Source organism: Vitis riparia, chromosome 10 (genome assembly GCF_004353265.1).
Source record: "Vitis riparia cultivar Riparia Gloire de Montpellier isolate 1030 chromosome 10, EGFV_Vit.rip_1.0, whole genome shotgun sequence".
In the NCBI taxonomy this organism is placed as follows: Eukaryota; Viridiplantae; Streptophyta; class Magnoliopsida; order Vitales; family Vitaceae; genus Vitis; species Vitis riparia.
Genome location: NC_048440.1, coordinates 16865168 through 16884196, shown reverse-complemented (window position 1 = coordinate 16884196; position 19029 = coordinate 16865168). Strand labels below are relative to the sequence as shown.

At 34.0% G+C, this 19029-nt stretch overlaps 2 protein-coding genes across 2 annotated transcripts; both read left to right on the top strand.

The window, feature by feature from the left end:
- Window positions 1–2555: 2555 nt before the first annotated feature.
- On the top strand, window positions 2556–7688 carry LOC117923839 (pyruvate decarboxylase 1). Its single transcript, XM_034842322.1, has 7 exons — window positions 2556–3261; window positions 3417–3580; window positions 4560–5121; window positions 5510–5598; window positions 5697–5814; window positions 6455–6643; window positions 7151–7688. Exons 1-7 carry the CDS (start codon window positions 2821–2823, stop codon window positions 7319–7321), a joined length of 1734 nt encoding a protein of 577 aa, XP_034698213.1. The 5' UTR covers window positions 2556–2820; the 3' UTR covers window positions 7322–7688.
- A 5069-nt stretch (window positions 7689–12757) lies between these two features.
- LOC117923908 (malate dehydrogenase, mitochondrial) lies at window positions 12758–17713 on the top strand. Its single transcript, XM_034842394.1, has 7 exons — window positions 12758–13145; window positions 13650–13823; window positions 13907–14075; window positions 14735–14796; window positions 14932–15056; window positions 16475–16595; window positions 17269–17713. The coding sequence occupies exons 1-7, from the start codon at window positions 12879–12881 to the stop codon at window positions 17407–17409; spliced, it is 1059 nt and encodes a 352-aa protein (XP_034698285.1). The 5' UTR covers window positions 12758–12878; the 3' UTR covers window positions 17410–17713.
- The last annotated feature ends 1316 nt before the right edge of the window (window positions 17714–19029 follow it).

Below are 19029 nucleotides of genomic sequence, written 5' to 3'. Positions count from 1 at the left end.
TATGGATTATTTTTTTAAAAAATACTTATATAAATATGAAGAATGATTAAAAATAAAATATTATATATAAAAATTATATTTAAAACATAGAATATAAGTTAAAAAAAAATTTAAGTTCATATTTGTTTTACAAAATATTAATAACCACTTTTCAAAAAATGTTCTTAAAAAATATATATATATTTTTTTAGAATTGTTTTCAAAAACAATAACAAAACAAGGTTTAAATATCTGTTTGGAAATTTAAAATGTTTTCAATTTGTTTTCTCTATTTTTTAAATATATTTTAATAATAAATTTGATATATAATATTTTATTTTTAATCATTTTCTATATTTGTATAATTATATTAAAGTAAAAATAACTTAAATAATTAAAAAAATTATTATCTAAAAACACTTTATTATCTATTTTTAATAATAAAAATTATTTTTTATTTTTTAGTTGTTAAACATATTTTCCTATTTTATTTGTTATGATTTCTTTTGATATTGATAAATTTAAAATGAATTTAAATTGAAATATTCATTGTAATTGATGGTAAGTGATAGAGTTATGACAGAAAAATAAATGAAGAAATAGACATCAACGATTAAAATGAAAAGTGTTTTATAACCAAAGAAATAGAAATAAGAGAATGATAACTTTTAAATTATAAATTTAAATATAATTTAATTTAAATCTATTTTAAATTATTCAATTTCAAGCCTTGAGGTTAAACTAAATTTCCCGATAACACCTATTTTATTAAAATATTGACTATTAAAATTTATTAGTATAAATTTGTTTTTAAAACATTTATTAAATGATTTCGTCATATCATATCAACATCTATACAATTTTTTTTTTAATTTTTTCAAGATAAAACTGGAGTTAGTAACTATAATTTTAACCTTAAAGCTAAAATCACAATCATCAAATATAGTTTTGTCATAAAAAAAAAATAATAATAATAATATAAAAGTCGAGCCAAGAGATTAATTTGATAAATATTTTCAAAATTAATCTAAATATAAATTGTTTTTTTTTTTTTTTCCCTAAAACTACTTTTCCAGAAAACTCTCGAATAAGTGTAAACTCCATAGCTAATAGGTAGAATCATCGGTTGTGGAGTATTCAGATGAATAGACTTGCTTGGGTACTTTGAAAGGCTAACCATTGCGTGACCAACTTGCACAAGTGACATTATCCAAAGACAAGTCTTTGTCTATGCCAAACAAAGAAATTGAATGATTAATAGAAAGGGTGAGATACCACAAACAATATTTGTTCAAACGACCCAAACACATCCCACAATTTTGTTTGATTAGGAACCCCAAAATCCCACTCGATGATCACTTCAATGTTGTCGATTTCCCAGCCTGTGTACCTTTTCTAACCACGACAAGAAATAAGGGTTCTCATCTTCTGTCTTCTTTAGAATATATAGAAAAATGACATCACCCAACCCAAGATCTAGGCGATGCTGGTGGTTCACAACTAAGCAACCCATGAGCGATCGGAAAAGAGACCCAAGCCAACTCGAAAGTGAGAATAATGCAAAGTAATTTTATTGTCTACAAGGAAATTGAGGTTCTCCGTTATGACTTGAGAGGCAAATGATGGACATGGATCCCATGACAAAAATAAATGAAGAGATAGACATGGACAATTAAGAAGAAAGATATTTTAGATCGTGACATGAAAATAATAAAGGAAGAAATGGGCATGGGCGTGGACCACTAACATCGAAAATATTTTATAAAACAACTCAGGTAAAATACATTTATATTCTAGAAGAAAATTAGTTATTTTTGGAGTTATTAAATCATATTAATTTATTAAATTAATTTATCAGATATTTTTTAATATTATATTTTATTTTCGAAAAATATTAAAAAAAAAATTAAGGAAAATTATTTTCTTATATTTTGTTTTTAAAAAAATAATAAAAAAAATCAAATATAATTAAAAATTTTAAAATTTTTATATATTTTTAAATTATTTAATTTTTATATAATAAAAAAATAAATAAAATTTGAAGAAACATATAAAAATGATTTATTGAGGTTAATTTTTTTTTTCTTATTTTTTCTTCAAATTTTCTAGAAATCAAACATAACTTAAATGTTTTATTATCAAATTTAATTTAATTTTTGTTTATTTCTTACAAAAATTAAAATATTTAGAAACAAAGGATAAAAAGGCACTTGCAAAACCACCCATGGTAAACATTTTAGATGCTATTCTTTTTTTTTTTTTTCTTATTTCCAAAATTTGTTACTTTTAATTAAAAACCAAATAATTGTGGTACATGGAATTGGCAAAACTGGGAACATCCTAAACGTGCAATTAAAATGAAAAAAATGTGTTTTGAGGGGGAATTTTGAAAGTAAAAAAGAAGAGTATAGTTATTCAAGTCAAATGTAATAATTATATTATTAAAAAATAATATCTAATTAATATTTTTAGTAAATATTTTCTAATTAGCTAAAAATATATATTTAAAATCCAAGGAACAGACGCAGGTTTTCGTCGGAATCGAAACTGGTCCACAGTCGGTGGTTTTCGAAGTGTAGTTTTGGCCGCCGCATCAGAAATTTGAGTATCCTATTCAGACCGCAGGGTTTCAACCTCCGAGAAGGTCAGTAGAATAATCAAAAGTAATAGCCCACTTGGCCAAATCCGGTCTACAGCAAAACCACGGTCCATCGTTCCTACCAATCCTTTTCAATGGCCTTTTAAAATTCTACCCATGGTTTTCCAATTCCCCGTTAAAAACAAGCACATCTCTCATCAGGGCCATCATCCCAATCTTCACCAATAATTTTACACACCAACATGGAAGAAGCTGATTGGAGCGCAGTCACCGGTTCCTGCTCTGGCACTCTCGGCAGCCACCTGGCACGCAGGCTCGTCCAGATCGGCGTCAGGGATGTCTTCTCTGTTCCCGGGGACTTTAACTTGACGCTGCTTGATCACCTGATCGCCGAGCCGGGGCTCAACCTTGTGGGCTGCTGCAATGAGCTCAATGCCGGCTACGCCGCCGACGGCTACGCGCGTGCGAGGGGCGTGGGAGCTTGTGTGGTGACGTTCACTGTGGGTGGCCTCAGCGTTCTGAACGCCATTGCGGGTGCCTACAGTGAGAATTTGCCTGTGATTTGTATAGTTGGTGGGCCTAATTCTAACGATTACGGCACCAACCGGATTCTTCACCACACAATTGGGTTGCCGGACTTCACCCAGGAGCTTCGTTCTTTTCAGACGGTCACCTGTACTCAGGTATGGCACTTTTAGGGACGGACAGAGGGTTTTAGGGAGTGGTTTGATGAGAAGAAAGGAGGGTTCTATAGAGTGTTTGATTGCTTATTTATTCTATGGTATTTGGAGTGTATCTGACTGACCCCTGTTGTTGATGTGATGTGGTGGTGCGACAGGCAGTAGTGAACCACTTGGAAGATGCTCATGAGCAGATCGACACTGCTATATCAACAGCTTTGAAGGAAAGCAAGCCAGTTTATCTCAGCATAAGCTGTAATTTGCCTGGAATTCCCCATCCAACGTTCTCTAGGGAGCCAGTTCCCTTCTTTCTCGCACCAAAGTATGATTTCTCTCTTTCCTTATTCGCTCTCTGTTTTCGGATTTGAAATTGTCTATCAATTTGTTTTTCAATCCATTTTGGTGAACTAGAACACAAAAATGTTTTTATTTGAAGTGTGGGTGTGACCTTAAGAGAGTGTTTGGTCAGGGGAATGGAAATGGAAAAAGGATGGGAATGGAGGGAATCATAATACTATCTAGAAGAGAGGAATCAAAATAGTGATTTTTATTCTAGTTGTCATTCACAAAACAATTCAAACACCTGAATGATAGGAGATGTAGTTGGTTTCCCATTCCCATTCTCTATTCCAGCGTTCCAAACATGACCTTGTGCCAAGGTAAAGGAAGGATAAGAAGAAGTAATATCAGGGGAACAAAAACTCAAAAAAATTAGAACTTGTTATTGTTTAGTTGGCATTTTAAATAAAGATCAAATCATGCTGCGTTATGTATGCATATGTGGAAAGCTGTAGGCTACAACAATGAGAAATGAGCATGGAGGAGCAGTTGAAATTGATAAATCGAGAGAGTAGTGAAGGGATGTTTTTTAGAGGTGATGAAAAGCAAAAGATGATTGCCATTAAATTTGAAAATGTCCTGGTATTTCAGCTAAAAATTGTATGCAGTTGCTTGCAAACATATGCACAAGCTGCATATTCCTGAGAACAAATATGTCGGATAAATTTTAATTTGTTTGAATAAAATTGTGTTTGAAAACAAGGGGGCTAAAGGGCCAATTGGGCAAAGTTTACAAAATGGAGTATCAAAACATGGTGAATCCAAATAACTGGTAAAAAAACAGAGAATTTCTATCTAAAATCTTTATAAAAGGCACCATTGTAAGCAATTTCACAACCATGGATTGGCTTCTGTTCTACACAAGCCGGTTTTTTCTTAGTGCTATTTTATTATTTTAATGTCCACAGCCAGAGACATAGTGCAACTCCTCTAAATACAACTACCCATGACTTTTTATGCAGAGTGAGCAATCAGATAGGGTTAGAAGCAGCGGTCGAAGCAACAGCTGATTTTCTGAATAGGGCTGTGAAGCCTGTCATTGTGGGTGGGCCCAAGCTAAGAGTAGCAAAGGCACAACGGGCACTTATAGAGCTTGCAGATGCTAGTGGATATCCAATTGCTGTCATGCCTTCAGGTAAGGGCCTGGTGCCAGAGCAGCATCCACACTTCATTGGGACATACTGGGGTGCTGTCAGCACCACTTTCTGTGGGGAGATAGTGGAGTCTGCTGATGCCTATGTCTTTGCCGGCCCCATCTTCAATGATTACAGCTCAGTTGGATACTCATTGCTGATAAAAAAGGAGAAAGCAGTCATAGTGGAGCCCAATCGTGTGACTGTTGGCAATGGTCCTTCCTTTGGTTGGGTTTTCATGGCTGATTTCTTAAGTGCACTGGCTAAGAAGTTGAAGAAGAACGAAACAGCTGTGGAGAATTACCGCCGAATCTATGTCCCTCCAGGTGTTCCTCTGAGACGGGAGGAACATGAGCCTCTTAGAGTCAATGTCCTCTTCAAGCACATTCAGGCAAGCCAAACGAGACACATTCTTCTCTTTTCTTTTTCTACTTCTATGATCAGTATACTCAGCAGGTCCATATCTTTTGTGAAGTGAATGAGAACCATCCTAGTTAGACTTTTAGATGGTAGCTTGGGTTTGTGAAGGACTTGACCATATCCATGGAACTATGGAACACTTGTGATACAAGGACCTACAAGTTCCAAGATCTTTTGCTTACGTATGACCATTAGAAGTTAAAACATAGGGCTTGACATGATAGGTGAGTAGTACCTACAATCACTGGGATTGTTAATTGTGGTAGAAGTCCTAAATTTTTTGGGGTTGGAAATATAAATTGAACCTCTTTTATACTCTTTGATTATCTTGATTTATTAAAATTGAAATTGTTAAGCAGGCTATGCTGGATGGGAATTCTGCAGTCATTGCAGAGACGGGAGACTCATGGTTCAACTGTCAGAAGCTTCGCCTCCCTGAGAATTGTGGGTAAGACAGGGCTTTTCATTAAAGTTGAAATTTATGTGAATTTTTCAGCATTTTTCAGTGCTGCTCCTGCATGTTTATTGATCAGCACATTTATTCAGGTATGAATTCCAGATGCAGTATGGATCCATTGGATGGTCAGTAGGTGCCACCCTTGGATATGCTCAAGGTGCCAAAGATAAGCGTGTGATTGCTTGCATTGGTGATGGGAGTTTCCAGGTCAGTCATAATCATAATCTAATAGAAGGTTTTATATGTGGGCAAGAATTCAACAAATAGAGCTTCCATGCTAGAGAACCTATGGTTTTGTTAACACTGTTGCAGTTACCCCTATAATAGCTGTTTATTGGCCATTTACAACCAGTACTTAGTTTTTGGAACTGTAAAAATGATCTTTCAGAACAAATAGAACCAGAATTAGTACCAAGTAGCCTTATCTCAACTAGTTGGGAATTGGGATTGGCTGGGTGAATCAAAGTATGATCCATCAAGGTCTGATATAATCACTTTTCAATCTAAGGTCAACCCTCTATGAACTAAGACTAACTTTCTAGAAGGCCAGTTGCCGGTGAAAGAGGCATTCACAATGAACCTTGACCAAACCTGTCTGCAGGTATTCTTTCAAACACTAAATTTTAGTGATAAACAATACAAATGCTGAAAAGAGGTTGCAGTTGCTGTTCTCAACATAAGAATGGTGAATAATAATGTATATGTCACTGGTGTAACTGAAAGCAACATCACTCTGATCCTCATCCCAATTTTGAATCTTTTTTTGATGCTCCAAATATAAGACCTTTCTATTTTCTATTTTTAAAAAATCCAGAGTATGATGAGTAAATGATTTCTTTCTATTCAGGTTACAGCTCAGGATGTTTCAACAATGATCCGATGTGGGCAGAGGACCATTATATTCCTCATTAACAATGGAGGATACACAATTGAAGTAGAGATTCATGATGGTCCATACAATGTGATTAAGAACTGGGATTACACTGCTCTCATTAATGCCATCCATAATGGTGAAGGGAAGTGCTGGACTGCCAAGGTAAGCATGGGTAACATAATTTTCTACCATCTTTTATCAACTTGTGCTCCCTGGTATATCTTTGGTGCACACACCTTTATTTGATCCATTGACACAGTTCTAATTCTTGTATTTTACCTTGTATTACAAAACATACGTGGCTCATGTTGCGTATAATCAAAATATACTATTTGTTCTGAAAATTAAAATAAAATTATTGTGCATAATTGCATAACTATTCATACAAATTTCTTTAAATGATTCCAGAATGGCAACAAATCATTCTATTTTGAGTTTTCATTGACTTTAAAATTCATTCATTTTGCCTCACTCAGATTTATTCTTAATTTTTTTTTTTCTGCTGCAGTATTCACCTGCTGCCACTGGCTTCTGAACATTTTTTTTTATGAGATTTTACTACTGAATTTTTTTCTCAAGTTCAAATCATGGAGCCTAATGATTCATAGTTTCTTTGTAAACAATAACCCGCTCATTTTGTTACAAACTTTTAATATTGGGGTAAAACAGGTACGCACTGAGGATGAATTGACAGAAGCAATTGCAACAGCAGCAGGAGCACACAAGGATTCTTTATGTTTCATTGAAGTTTTTGTGCACAAAGATGACACCAGCAAGGAACTGCTGGAGTGGGGATCACGAGTTTCTGCTGCCAACAGCCGTCCTCCAAATCCTCAATAGCACATTGGATTTTCAAGGGTCCAATGCTGCAGCAGGATCAGAAGCTGGAGCAGTGTGAGCTTTGACTGAGAACATGCACTAGAAAACTAGAAATAAAATAGAAGAAAGAAGGTGAAGTTTCATTTGTATGAGCTTTGTATAAGCCCTGGTGCTGCATGGCTCTTTCAAATCAATGTTTAACTGTGAGAAATGGTATGTATCAACCATAAATAAATAAAATGTTTTGACTGTGTTTAGATACTTCTCTTTGGAGCTATATTTTATTCATGGTTCAGGTGGATACAAACTACATTGCAAAGACATGTTTGTATCAGGGTAGCTGTGGACAGTTGGATTAGTACATGGAAACCCTTTGTTTGTTGGTGTTTGTCTTCTGGGTCTTGGATTTTCTAATGGAGTACTGAAAATTTTGCTTCCATTTTGTAAATGGAGTTGATTCAAGGCTTGAAGGCATGGTGCTTGGGTCTTTCTATCAAATTGTGCCCTTCATTGTTTGAGCTGTTCTTTTGTAAGGATTTCCTGTTGGAACTTCTCATGCATACTTGAACTTTCTGTAAATCTGGAGAATGCGAAGAAGAAAAAATAAGAGCCCATTATTCTCTTGATTGGTCTTTGGTAAGAGAAGTAGATGAGCATGATAGAGACTATGATAAATTATATGTTATTTCATTGAGAAAAGGAAGGTAAAGTTGAGAAAATAAGTGGAGGAAAATTTTATTTGGCAAACCTGCTTGAGTTTTCTTCTCTTGTTGCCAAACAAGTTGTAGGGAACAAACTATTAGGGACTACTGGGTATAACCGTACCTTTCGATCAAGAATCAGCTTGTTTGTTTTTACATGGTGTTTTGATGCACTATACAACACATTTGGTAGTGGTTTTAAAAAGTATTTATTATCTTAAGACTAAAAATCATTTTTTTTTAATTTTTGAAAAGTAGGCATTGGACAAAATTTTTAAAAACATTTTTCGAAAAAACACTTAAAAAAATTTAGATCTATAAAAAAAATATTTGTAAGTGTTTCCCATGGTCCTCTCCAAAACACCCCTTTTCGCTCTTCCCTCCATTTTCCACAACTCAAAAGATACCTTTGAAACTTTGCAGATCAATTTTGGTTGTCTTAAGGGGGTTTGGTGAGCTCTTTTTTTTTTTGTCTTTAGGGTAAAAAGTTCAATTTTTATGATATAACCTAAGAAGAAAGGAAAATTGAGAGAACTTTATTTTTGAAAGTTAAAAAAAAAATAAAAATACATAAGCTAGATGATTCTCCCTCTCACTTACAATGCCTATTAAATAAGAGAAAACATAGCATTTCATGTCCATGATCTCAACAATCAAACCTTATTGATCTATGTAATGGAAACCTCCTAAAATTATAATGGTCAACTAATTCTTAAATGTATTACCCTTAATTACATGAAGATATGTAACATTCCATTCCCCTTGAAAGAACCTTGACCTCAAGGTTTGAAGTGAGGAAAAAGACGGCTAAGTGGTTCCAAATCTTCCCATGGGGCATCCTCTAAAAATGAATTGGACCAGTGAATCAAGACTTGAGTCTTAGGGTAGTTGTCATGTTTGACAACACGATGATCCAAAAATGTAAAAGGTTCAAACAAGACCCAAATGTCTTTATTAATTAGTGGTAGCTCAAGTTATGTAACTAATTGTTAGCCAATCTTCCTTTTCAGGTAGGAAATATAAAAAACAAGGTGAATTTTGTTGGGAGGAGGTAGTACCAAATGATAAGCAACAAATTTAACATAAGTGAGAAATTGAAAAGACGCATAAAATTGAGAAGAAAGTTTTTTAGTTTTGTAGAATGCAAGAAAGGATTGTTAGTATGGTTGGAGTCAAAGATACACCATATCCCTCACCTCAAAGAATATTTTAAAATGATGTTGATCAGCTTGTTGTTTCATACGGTGTTGAACTTTCTCTAACTTCTCTTTCAGTACCCACATAATGGCATTGCAATCTTTCAAGTCTTGGTCAACAATTGCCATATTAGAATCATCGGGAGTATACATTGGTAAAAAAGGAGGAATTTGACCATAAATTATTTCATCTAGTGTAAGTTTAGAGGTTGTGTGGAAAGAAGTGTCGAATCGCCATTCTGCTAGAGCGAGCCAATGTGACTATTTTTTTAGGCTATCACTAGTGATGCAGTGGAGGTAATTTTCCAAACAATGATTAACAACCTTTGTTTGTCCATCGGATTAAGGGTGATATGCAAAGCTCATGCATAGTTGAGTGTCTTGCAACTCAAAAAGAGTATTCCAAAAAGTACTAGTGAAAACAGGATCTCTATTACTAACAGTAGTGGTAGGCATGCCATGTGAACGAAAGACATGGTTCATAAAAAGTTTAACAATGTCCTTGGTTGAATAGAGATAACTTAATGCTATAAAGTGAATGTATTTGCTAAGTTGATCAACCACCACAAAAATGACATCCTTCCTTATCAAATGAGGAAACCCTTTAATGAAATCCATTGAAATGTCACTCCAATTTCTAGTAGGGATTGGGGGAGGTTGAAGCAAGCCTAGAGAAGCAACATTTTTCAGATTTATTGTGTTGGCACACATCACATTTAGCAACATAGTGTTGTACATTTCCTTTTAATCTTGACCTATAAAATCCTTGCTTGACTCGATGATAAGTTTCATGAACCTCAAAATGTCCTCCAATGGGATTGTCATGATGTTCATGTAAAATTACATTTTTTTAAGGAAGAATGAGTGCTTAAGACAAGACGACCTTTGTACTTGAGTTGATAATTTGTCCAAGTATAACCATGCTTGAATTGTGGATCATGTCTAAGTGTGTCAATTAGTGATTATAGTTAAGAGTCTTGTTGTCACTCTTCCCTTAATGTATTGATCCAAGTAGAAATAGGACTTGATAGAACCATTAGTTATATGCCTAAAAATTGTGAACCAACATTGGAATTTTCTGGAATTTGGGGAAGTGCATCAACTGCTTTGTTCTCATTGTCATTACAATAGACAACTTCAAAGTCATAACTCATTAATTTAGTTAAAAAAACATTGTTGTGCATAGGTGCTAATTCTTTGTTCTAGCATATACTTTAAACTCAAATGATTTGTTCGAATTTAAAATGATGTTAAGCAAGGTAGGAATGCCACTTACGAACTACAAAAACCACTGCCATCAATTCCTTCTCATACTTGGACATGCCAAAGTTTTTAAGGAATAATGCTTGACTAGAAACTGCTATTGGATGCCTCTCTTGCATCAAGACAACCCCAAGACCCCACACCTGATGTATCATATTCAACAATAAATTCTTTGGAAAAATTAGGTATTGTGAGAACAGATGCGGATGCCATAGCTTGCTTCAAGGAATTAAATGTAACTTTAGTTTCCGTGGACCATTGGAATTGATCCTTCCTTAAGAGCATAATAAGAGGTTAACTAAGTTTTCTGTAATCTCGAGCATATTTTCTATAGTAACTTGTGAGTTCAAGAAAGCCTTACTAACTCTTCAATGTTGTGGGAGTGGGCCGTGCAAGCACAACAATTTTTTTTTGTTGAATATGTAGAAAGCCCATCTTTAGAAACCAAGTGCCCTAACTATTCCACTTGTGATCGACCAAAGTTACACCTAGATTTCTTGACAAAGAGCTTATGTTGTTGTAATACTTCTAAGGTGGTAGACAAATGATCCAAATGCTCTTCCTAAGTGCAGCTATAAATCAAGATGTCATAAATAAATAAATAAATTGACAAATATTAGACCAAAATACTTTGTTCATCAGACTTTGGAAGGTAGTTGACCCATTTGTTAAGCAAAAAGGTGTGATAAGGAATTTATAATAGCCCTCATGAGTGTGAAAGGTTGTCTTGGCAGTGTCTTATGTATTAACTCATATTTGGTGATAGCCAATGCACAAATCCAACTTTGAAAAAACTTGTGCTCCGTGTAGTTTGTTGAGAAATTCATCAATCGCCAATACAAGAAATTTATCCTTAATGGTCTCCTTATTCAAGGCTTGATAATCGATACACATATGTCAAGTGTTGTTCTTTTTAGGGACTAACAGTACTGGGAATGGAAAAAGGATTACATTTGATCGAATAGTACCAACCAACTACATTTCTCTCACTATCTTCTCAATTTCATTTTTTTCGCATAGGGACAACGATAAGGTTGAACATTTATAGGGTGGGTTTTGGGTTTTAATGGGATCATATGGTCATGGGATTGTTGTGGGGGTAAACCATGGGGTTCCATACTAATTTGAAGACATTAAAGTGAGATCAAACATGTATTGTGGTTTATTCATGAAATAATGACATGAGTTTATTTGACTTAAGATGACCAAAAGTATAATTGCTTGCATGTGCAGAAATTGGTGATTTTTTACATCTCTATAAGACTCGATTTTAAATAGAGTATATATAAATTATTAAAAAATACTTGTAATTCATACTATAAATTAAAAGTGTGTAGTTAATATATGTAATCCTAACACATTTGAAAATCACATGAGCTATTTTCTATTAAAGATAATATAATAATGTCACATGAGGATAATACTATACACATTACACATATTAGAGGTTAATATATTAAGATTGATAGAAGTAAGCATACCATATCCAACTTTTTTTATACTCATAAGTTTCGGAAAAACAATGAAATTAATATTTAACAAATGGGGGTGACAATATAACATATCTATTTATAAAAGCATTACCAACTACAATACTCACGAAGTTCATGTATAATATGAAAATATGTAGATTTAAAAATCTCAACCTTGATCTACTCAAGAAAGCATAATTATTGAAAAAACACAATAATTAGGATATTTACACTATTATTTTTTCTTTTGTCTAGATTTTTTCCAATAATATTATTAAAAGAATATTATACTATTTTTTTTCTTGTCATCGAATAAAATAAGTATTATAAATTTGAATGACAATGCATGGATAACAATGTTGTTATCATATATGCACAATTACCGTGCTTGTGTTATCCTTACCTTGTAATTTATTTTATTTTATTTTATTTTTGGCTTATTTCATATTTTTTCCCTCTTTTATCTAAATATTATATAATTTGTAATTATATCAAATTTTAACTACTTTAAATAATGTTTTATATTTTTTTATAATAAATAAAATATTTTAAAAAAAGGATTATTTTCTTAGCACTGCTGTAAGCAACATAGCAATTGACTGGAGTTTGATGGGGAGTAGTCCAAATGTGAGACTCGTAACGAATTTTGTGAGGTGCACCTATTGACAAAGGGGCAACAACCGAAGGTCCAAAACAAAAATTCAAGAGCCAGGCGCGTGGGAACTACCCACCAAAAACGTCGTCGTTTTGGGTGAAGCCTGCATTTAAGCGGACTTCTCGAAAACCACACCTTTTTCTATTTCCTTTTATTCGCTCCCTCTTTTAAAGATCCCCCAACTTGCCCTGCTTTCCCTTGTCTCTCTAAGTCTATATATTTTCAGGGAGTGAGGGAGCCGATTTCGGAGTCTTCTCAATTTCTGTTTGTTTCTTCTCTCTGTAGCTGAAAATGAAGGCTTCGTTGTTCAGATCTGCAGAAGCAGCTCTAAGGAGGGTCTCATCCCCCTCCGCATCTTCGCATCTACTCCGCCGATCTTACTGCGTGGAATCCAAGCCAGAACGCAAGGTCGCCGTTCTTGGAGCCGCCGGCGGCATTGGACAGCCCCTTGCCCTCCTCATGAAGCTCAATCCTCTTGTCTCCTCGCTCTCTCTCTACGATATCGCTGGTACTCCTGGCGTCGCCGCTGATGTCAGCCACATCAACACTCGTTCCCAAGTATATCTCTCTTTCCCTATGCCCTTTTTGATTGACCTTGTTTCTTTTTAAGGTCTGTTTGCTTTCTGAGAAAACGTAGGAACGGAAATGGAATTGAAATCTTAGATCCTTTATGCTGTGGTGATCTGAGGCATAAAAAAAGATGGTTTTATTAGATTTTTAGTTGAGTGATGTTCTTTATACTCTTACTTTACTCTTTTTGGGCGACATGTTTTTCCAGTGACCAAACCGAGACTTAAGCTCGGGCTCCGTAAAGCTGCTGAGAAAATTATTAAGATAGGGAATCTTCAATTTTGAACCTTTCATTTTCGGATCTAAAAGAAGTTACAAAACTATGTACTCAACTGAGTTAGTAAAACTACTACGCTTAGTGGAGTTGATTTATGGTTTTCATTTACGATCCGAATATACGAACATCATAAGACTCAAAATTTCATTTTCTCAGTGATCGTGTTGTGAATTACTGACCCCGATTCAACTTTCTTAATTTTTTTTCCCCTTTAGGTCGCGGGGTACATGGGCGACGATCAGCTAGGGCAAGCCTTGGAGGGAGCAGATCTGGTGATTATTCCAGCCGGTGTTCCAAGAAAGCCCGGTATGACTCGTGACGATCTGTTCAACATCAATGCCGGAATTGTGAAGTCCTTATGCACTGCCATTGCCAAGTACTGTCCCAATGTGAGTCTCTTCCTCACAGTCATTTTGCCAGGATTTCTTCTTCATGCATTTAAAAATATTTTTTTCCTAATTGATTGGATCAGGCATTGGTTAATATGATAAGCAACCCTGTGAACTCGACTGTGCCAATTGCTGCTGAGGTTTTCAAGAAGGCTGGAACTTATGATGAGAAGAAGCTGTTTGGTGTGACTACACTAGATGTGGTTAGGGCTAAGACCTTCTATGCTGGGAAGGCCAAGGTCCCAGTTGCTGGTATATTAATTTTCTTGCCTTAATGAATTATTTTAGCTCTTCTTGCTTTGAGTTATTGGTTGCTAAGAATGTAGATGACAGGTAAATACTGATTATTGGGAAGAATTAGATTCTGGAAATGGCATTGAAAAATCAATATTGCTTTGATGCTCACATCACAATTATGTAGGTGGCTTTTTGATGATAACCCTATAGTTTATGAAACAGGGAAAGACCATTTCTTTTTCAATCTCTGCCCTACCACTTTCAGTGGAATTTGTAAGGGATACTGACCTATTGATCTCATTTATGTGAATTATTTCATAGTATACTTATTAGGTCTGCAATTTCCTATGTAAAACAATTCTAGCCAATGCCACTTATCCAAAAAAAAAGAAAAAAGAAACTCAAGCCAATGCTTTGAGCACACTTCTCCTGATTCAGCTTCCCATCAAATGAAAGAAACATAAAATTTTGAATGTTAATATTATTTTGAACAAAATTGCACTGTTTGGCTTAGTTACAGTTAGTCCTTCACTTTCTGATAGCTAAGACATCATGCAAAATCAGGTTCAAAATTTTTATTTTCTCCCCCAGTCACCTGTGTTCGGCGACCAAACAATTTTGTAAATAGATTGATTTTCTCTTAACATGTCTTTACTTATCTTGTGTAACTGCAGAGGCCAATGTACCAGTTGTTGGTGGTCACGCAGGCATAACGATCCTTCCACTCTTTTCTCAAGTATGGTTTGTCTTTTTATTTTTCAATATCCCTTTTTCATTTGGATGAGAAAAAATTGGCATCTTTTGTGAAAATGTCATTGCTAGGTTAGAATTTTAAATGCTATTTTCTTATTTTGGTGAATCATCTTCATAGGCCACACCGAAATCCAACAATTTGTCAGATGAAGATATTGTGGCTCTAACAAAACGAACACAAGATGGAGGGACAGAGGTTGTGGAAGCCAAGGCTGGAAAAGGATCTGCAACCCTCTCAATGGCGTATGTCTGATCAATCTCATTTTACCAGCTGGACTTTTGGGTTTTATTGATTGAGATAATTTAAATGGTTGTTTATCTTGGTGATCTTGTATAGAAGAATATGAATGAGAGATTGGGATTACTCATAAACTTTGGATTGAAATTTACTTAACTGTGTCGCCTGTGGTAGGTTTTTTGATTGAACAATCAAGAATCTCTCTCTCTCTCTCTCTAATATAAGAATAATGAGTTGTTTAGAATTTGATTTCTAAATGTTGGTTTAAAAAGTTGTATGCGCTTATCCCTTTGAAACATATCATCATATTTAGCCCCCAAAAGTTGGTGTTTGCATCAGCTTATAACTTTAACTGCTGTATGGATTTAGTCTAATATTGAATTTTACCTCTAGTTTATATTTGCATATAGGTTTTACCCAAAATTCTAGAGGATTATCAGTGCTTCTTGAGCCTTAAGAATTTGTACATGAGAAGGATTCAGTGTGTATTGATGTATTGTTTCTGTTGGGATTCTAAGAAATTATCCTCAATATAGTTGTGCTTTGAAATCATTTTGTTGTTTTCTTGGTCCTCTCTTTGTTCAAACCTTGATTCTAGATCATTACTTGACATTTATTGATTGGTTAATAAGGAATCAGGAAGCTGTTTGGCTTATGGTTCTTTCTTTACCGGCCTTTGACATGCATTGAACTTCCTAGGTTGTGTCCTTTATACTTAGGTTTTTTTTTTAGTATTTTATTTGCCTATCAAAGAAAAGATTATGAGTTAGATATTGAGGAGGATTATTCATTGTTGGGAATCCCTTAACATAATTCCAATTTGTTGCAAACACAAATGTGGTAAAAGCTAGAAAATATCCCTCAATTGCAAAAATGATAGCAACATAGTACATGATGGTATTTTGTGCCATTATGATAAACTAACATGTGCATTGGAACAGGTTTGCAAGATAGTGCTACCTGTTTATGAGCATTATCTGAATTTGGAAAAAGGAAACATTTATTTATTTTTAGTATGTATAGTATTCTGGTTAATAGTGGATCTAAATTTGGTTCATAAGGTAAGTCAGAGATCTGTTTGCCTTGCTACCTTCTTCTCTGTCTAATGGAGTTTCAGTTTTGAAGAAGAAAGTTCATGGAGGTTGCTTATATTCATATGGAGGTAGAATTATTTTACCTGTATGTTAGAAGAGGCAAATTGATAATATTTTAACATATCAGTAGGCAAGGAGGTATTATTGTTTGAATTGGGCTTTAGGCAAGTACGTATTGTTGTTTGAATTTGGCTCTGCAGTCATGCTTATCAACTTTTTTTTAGTAATTCCATGTGCCATCACCATATCTATTTTGTTGTTGCGTATCTAAAAATCTAGACATAACTTGTCCATAAAGGTGGGAACTAAGAGTGTGTTCTTTTTTGCAGATATGCTGGAGCAGTCTTTGCAGATGCTTGCTTGAAGGGTCTTAATGGCGTTCCAGATGTAGTTGAATGCTCTTTTGTTCAATCAACTATTGTTCCTGATTTGCCTTACTTTGCCTCTAAGGTGATTACATTGGACTTTGGGGATCATGATGTATATTTTTTCAATTTTATTTTAGCTTTTTAATCTTATCCTCGTGCTCTAGTAATCTGCATGACTGAGTGTATGTCCTTGTAGCTTTTTTTTACTTTCTTTGTCTGGGAGGTTTATCTTAGTCCATGTTATGACTTTTCATGCTCAATTTATAGTTAAGCATTAAATCACATGGCATGCAGTATGTATATGGAGGATCATACTACAAATGCTAGATCTTAAGATCATGTCTCTTTTAGCTTTGTCTGTTCGGTTTGTGATCAGGTCTCTTTGAGCTTCGTCTACTCTGCTATTTCATCCTTCAAAAAGTTCATCAGCTCTTTGTCTCATGTAGTTCCTTATAGCTATTTAAATATCGAGTATCTGAATGGCACTGGTTTCTCGTATTTGTTAATGTTGCAAATGCACTTTGATAGCATTGATCTTTTCATGACTGAAGAATATAATACTTGAGAAAAAAAAGGTCCGGTGTATCTCTATGTGCTTTCTGCTAGCTCCCTGTTGTTGACACTCTTTGCAGTTTTTATTTTTATTTTTCTTAATTCTATTAGTTCTGTTATAACTTTAGCTGACTTAGGACAGTGTTGGGTGATTTACAACTTACGGATTATGCTAAGCTGGTTTTCATATCATGTTGCTGCAGGTAAAGCTTGGAAAGAATGGTGTGGAAGAGGTCCTTGGGTTGGGTCCTTTGTCGGACTATGAGAAACAAGGTCTTGAAAGCCTCAAACATGAGCTCAAAGCCTCAATTGAGAAGGGAATCAAATTTGCCACTCAAAGTTAAGTGTTTGAATTGTACAAGGCTTGTGGGTGCCATTATCACAAGCATTTATTTCAGAATTCATCACAGTTTTGTTTGTCACTATTTATGTGTACTTGGGGGAACCATTTGCCTGTTGTAGCTACGGGACCAGCTAAATCTGCTGAGAACTAAGCTTTATTGACTCGAGAGCACAATAATAAGTTTTAGCGGCCATCTTTAGTGTGTTCTTGTAATAAAAGTTCATTGCATACTGGATCAACATGATCCTTCATTCAGGTTTATTAATCAATTTCTCCACTGGCCACATAGTCTCCAGTGAATGAAAGTGATAGGATGTGAAATGGAATAAGTTCGTTCTTGATTTGTTAAATGAGCATTAGAATTTTTATGTTAAAATAAGAGAAGGACCAATAAAGCGAGGTGTATTAGGCTTTTGATTATGGTCTCGAGTGAGTATTTGATTTTTCTTAGGATTGTGACATGGATGTGGATAGTGTGGTGTGTGCTGTATTTTTTCTACGTGAATTTTTTGTTCTAATGCGACGCCTCCATGTGAACATCAAGAATCAGCACCTTTAACGGTTTCGGCGTTTATTAGTGTCGCAACATCAGCTTCATCACAAAAAGTTAGGCTTTCTTTTTTATTTTTATTTTTTTTATTCCCTTAAGTTTTGTAGCTTGGCTGCTTCATTAACTTTCCAAGGGTTTGTTTATTTCCTTCAAGAACAGTTTTCTAATTTTAAGAGAAAAAAGGAAAAAAGAAAATAAATTTGTTAGAAAATATAAAATAGTTTTTTGTTCATAAAGACTATAAATATGATGTTTAAAAAAAATATTTTTTAGTTATTTTTACTTATTTTAAAAAATAATTATACAAATATAAATAATAATTAAAAATAAAATATTATACATGAAAATTATTTTAATAACATATTTAAAAACATACTAAGCAAGTTAAAAATATTATAAGTTCCTAAATAGATATTTGTCTTGTAACACAATATTTTTTAAAAATTATTCTTAAAAATTATTTTTTAAAATAATTACCAAATAAAGGTTAAGTTTCCGTGTATTGTAACTATAACTGTCTTTGCAATTTAGGCTTACATTTTCCTGCTATCACAGGATGAGTCCTCTTGCCTCTTTTTAAAGATTTCTAAATATTTTACAGATCAATCTATTTTTAGTGAAAAATTATTATGAAAATTCATTTAATTAGAGTTTTACAACCTTTGTAAATCAATATATAAATATATAAATTCATAACATTCATTTAAAAAGGGTTGTATTGAAAGTTCTAAAATAAGAACCATTAGCTCAAGGGTTGTATTAATCAAGTTTTAATGATAACAAAAAAGGCCACTAACAATCCAAATAAAGTCAATCATTTCATGTTCTCTTTAAAGGATTATAGGAAGCTCAAGAAATTATAAAAGAAAGTCAATACCTCAAGGGTTTGAATTGCTTTGAAGACTTATGTGAAGTATGAATTGTTGTAAGGTTGTCACTTGCTAGTGCACTTGAATTTAGAAATTTTCATGCACTTAAGGTTTCAAAATCATCATTCTTTGAACTTACAAAGATCATATTTCATTAAAAATTTGGATGATTTAATGTTTTTTGATATATCCCTAACCTTTT

Excerpts from the sequence above, each read along its gene's own strand:
- LOC117923908 (XM_034842394.1), top strand. The coding sequence starts at position 12,879 with ATGAAGGCTTCGTTGTTCAGATCTGCAGAAGCAGCTCTAAGGAGGGTC. Across the intron at positions 13,824-13,906 it reads TTGCCAAGTACTGTCCCAAT|GCATTGGTTAATATGATAAG; the intron begins GTGAGTCTCTTC and ends TGATTGGATCAG. Across the intron at positions 15,057-16,474 it reads TCTGCAACCCTCTCAATGGC|ATATGCTGGAGCAGTCTTTG; the intron begins GTATGTCTGATC and ends TCTTTTTTGCAG.
- LOC117923839 (XM_034842322.1), top strand. The coding sequence starts at position 2,821 with ATGGAAGAAGCTGATTGGAGCGCAGTCACCGGTTCCTGCTCTGGCACT. Across the intron at positions 5,122-5,509 it reads TCCTCTTCAAGCACATTCAG|GCTATGCTGGATGGGAATTC; the intron begins GCAAGCCAAACG and ends ATTGTTAAGCAG. Across the intron at positions 6,644-7,150 it reads GGAAGTGCTGGACTGCCAAG|GTACGCACTGAGGATGAATT; the intron begins GTAAGCATGGGT and ends GGGGTAAAACAG.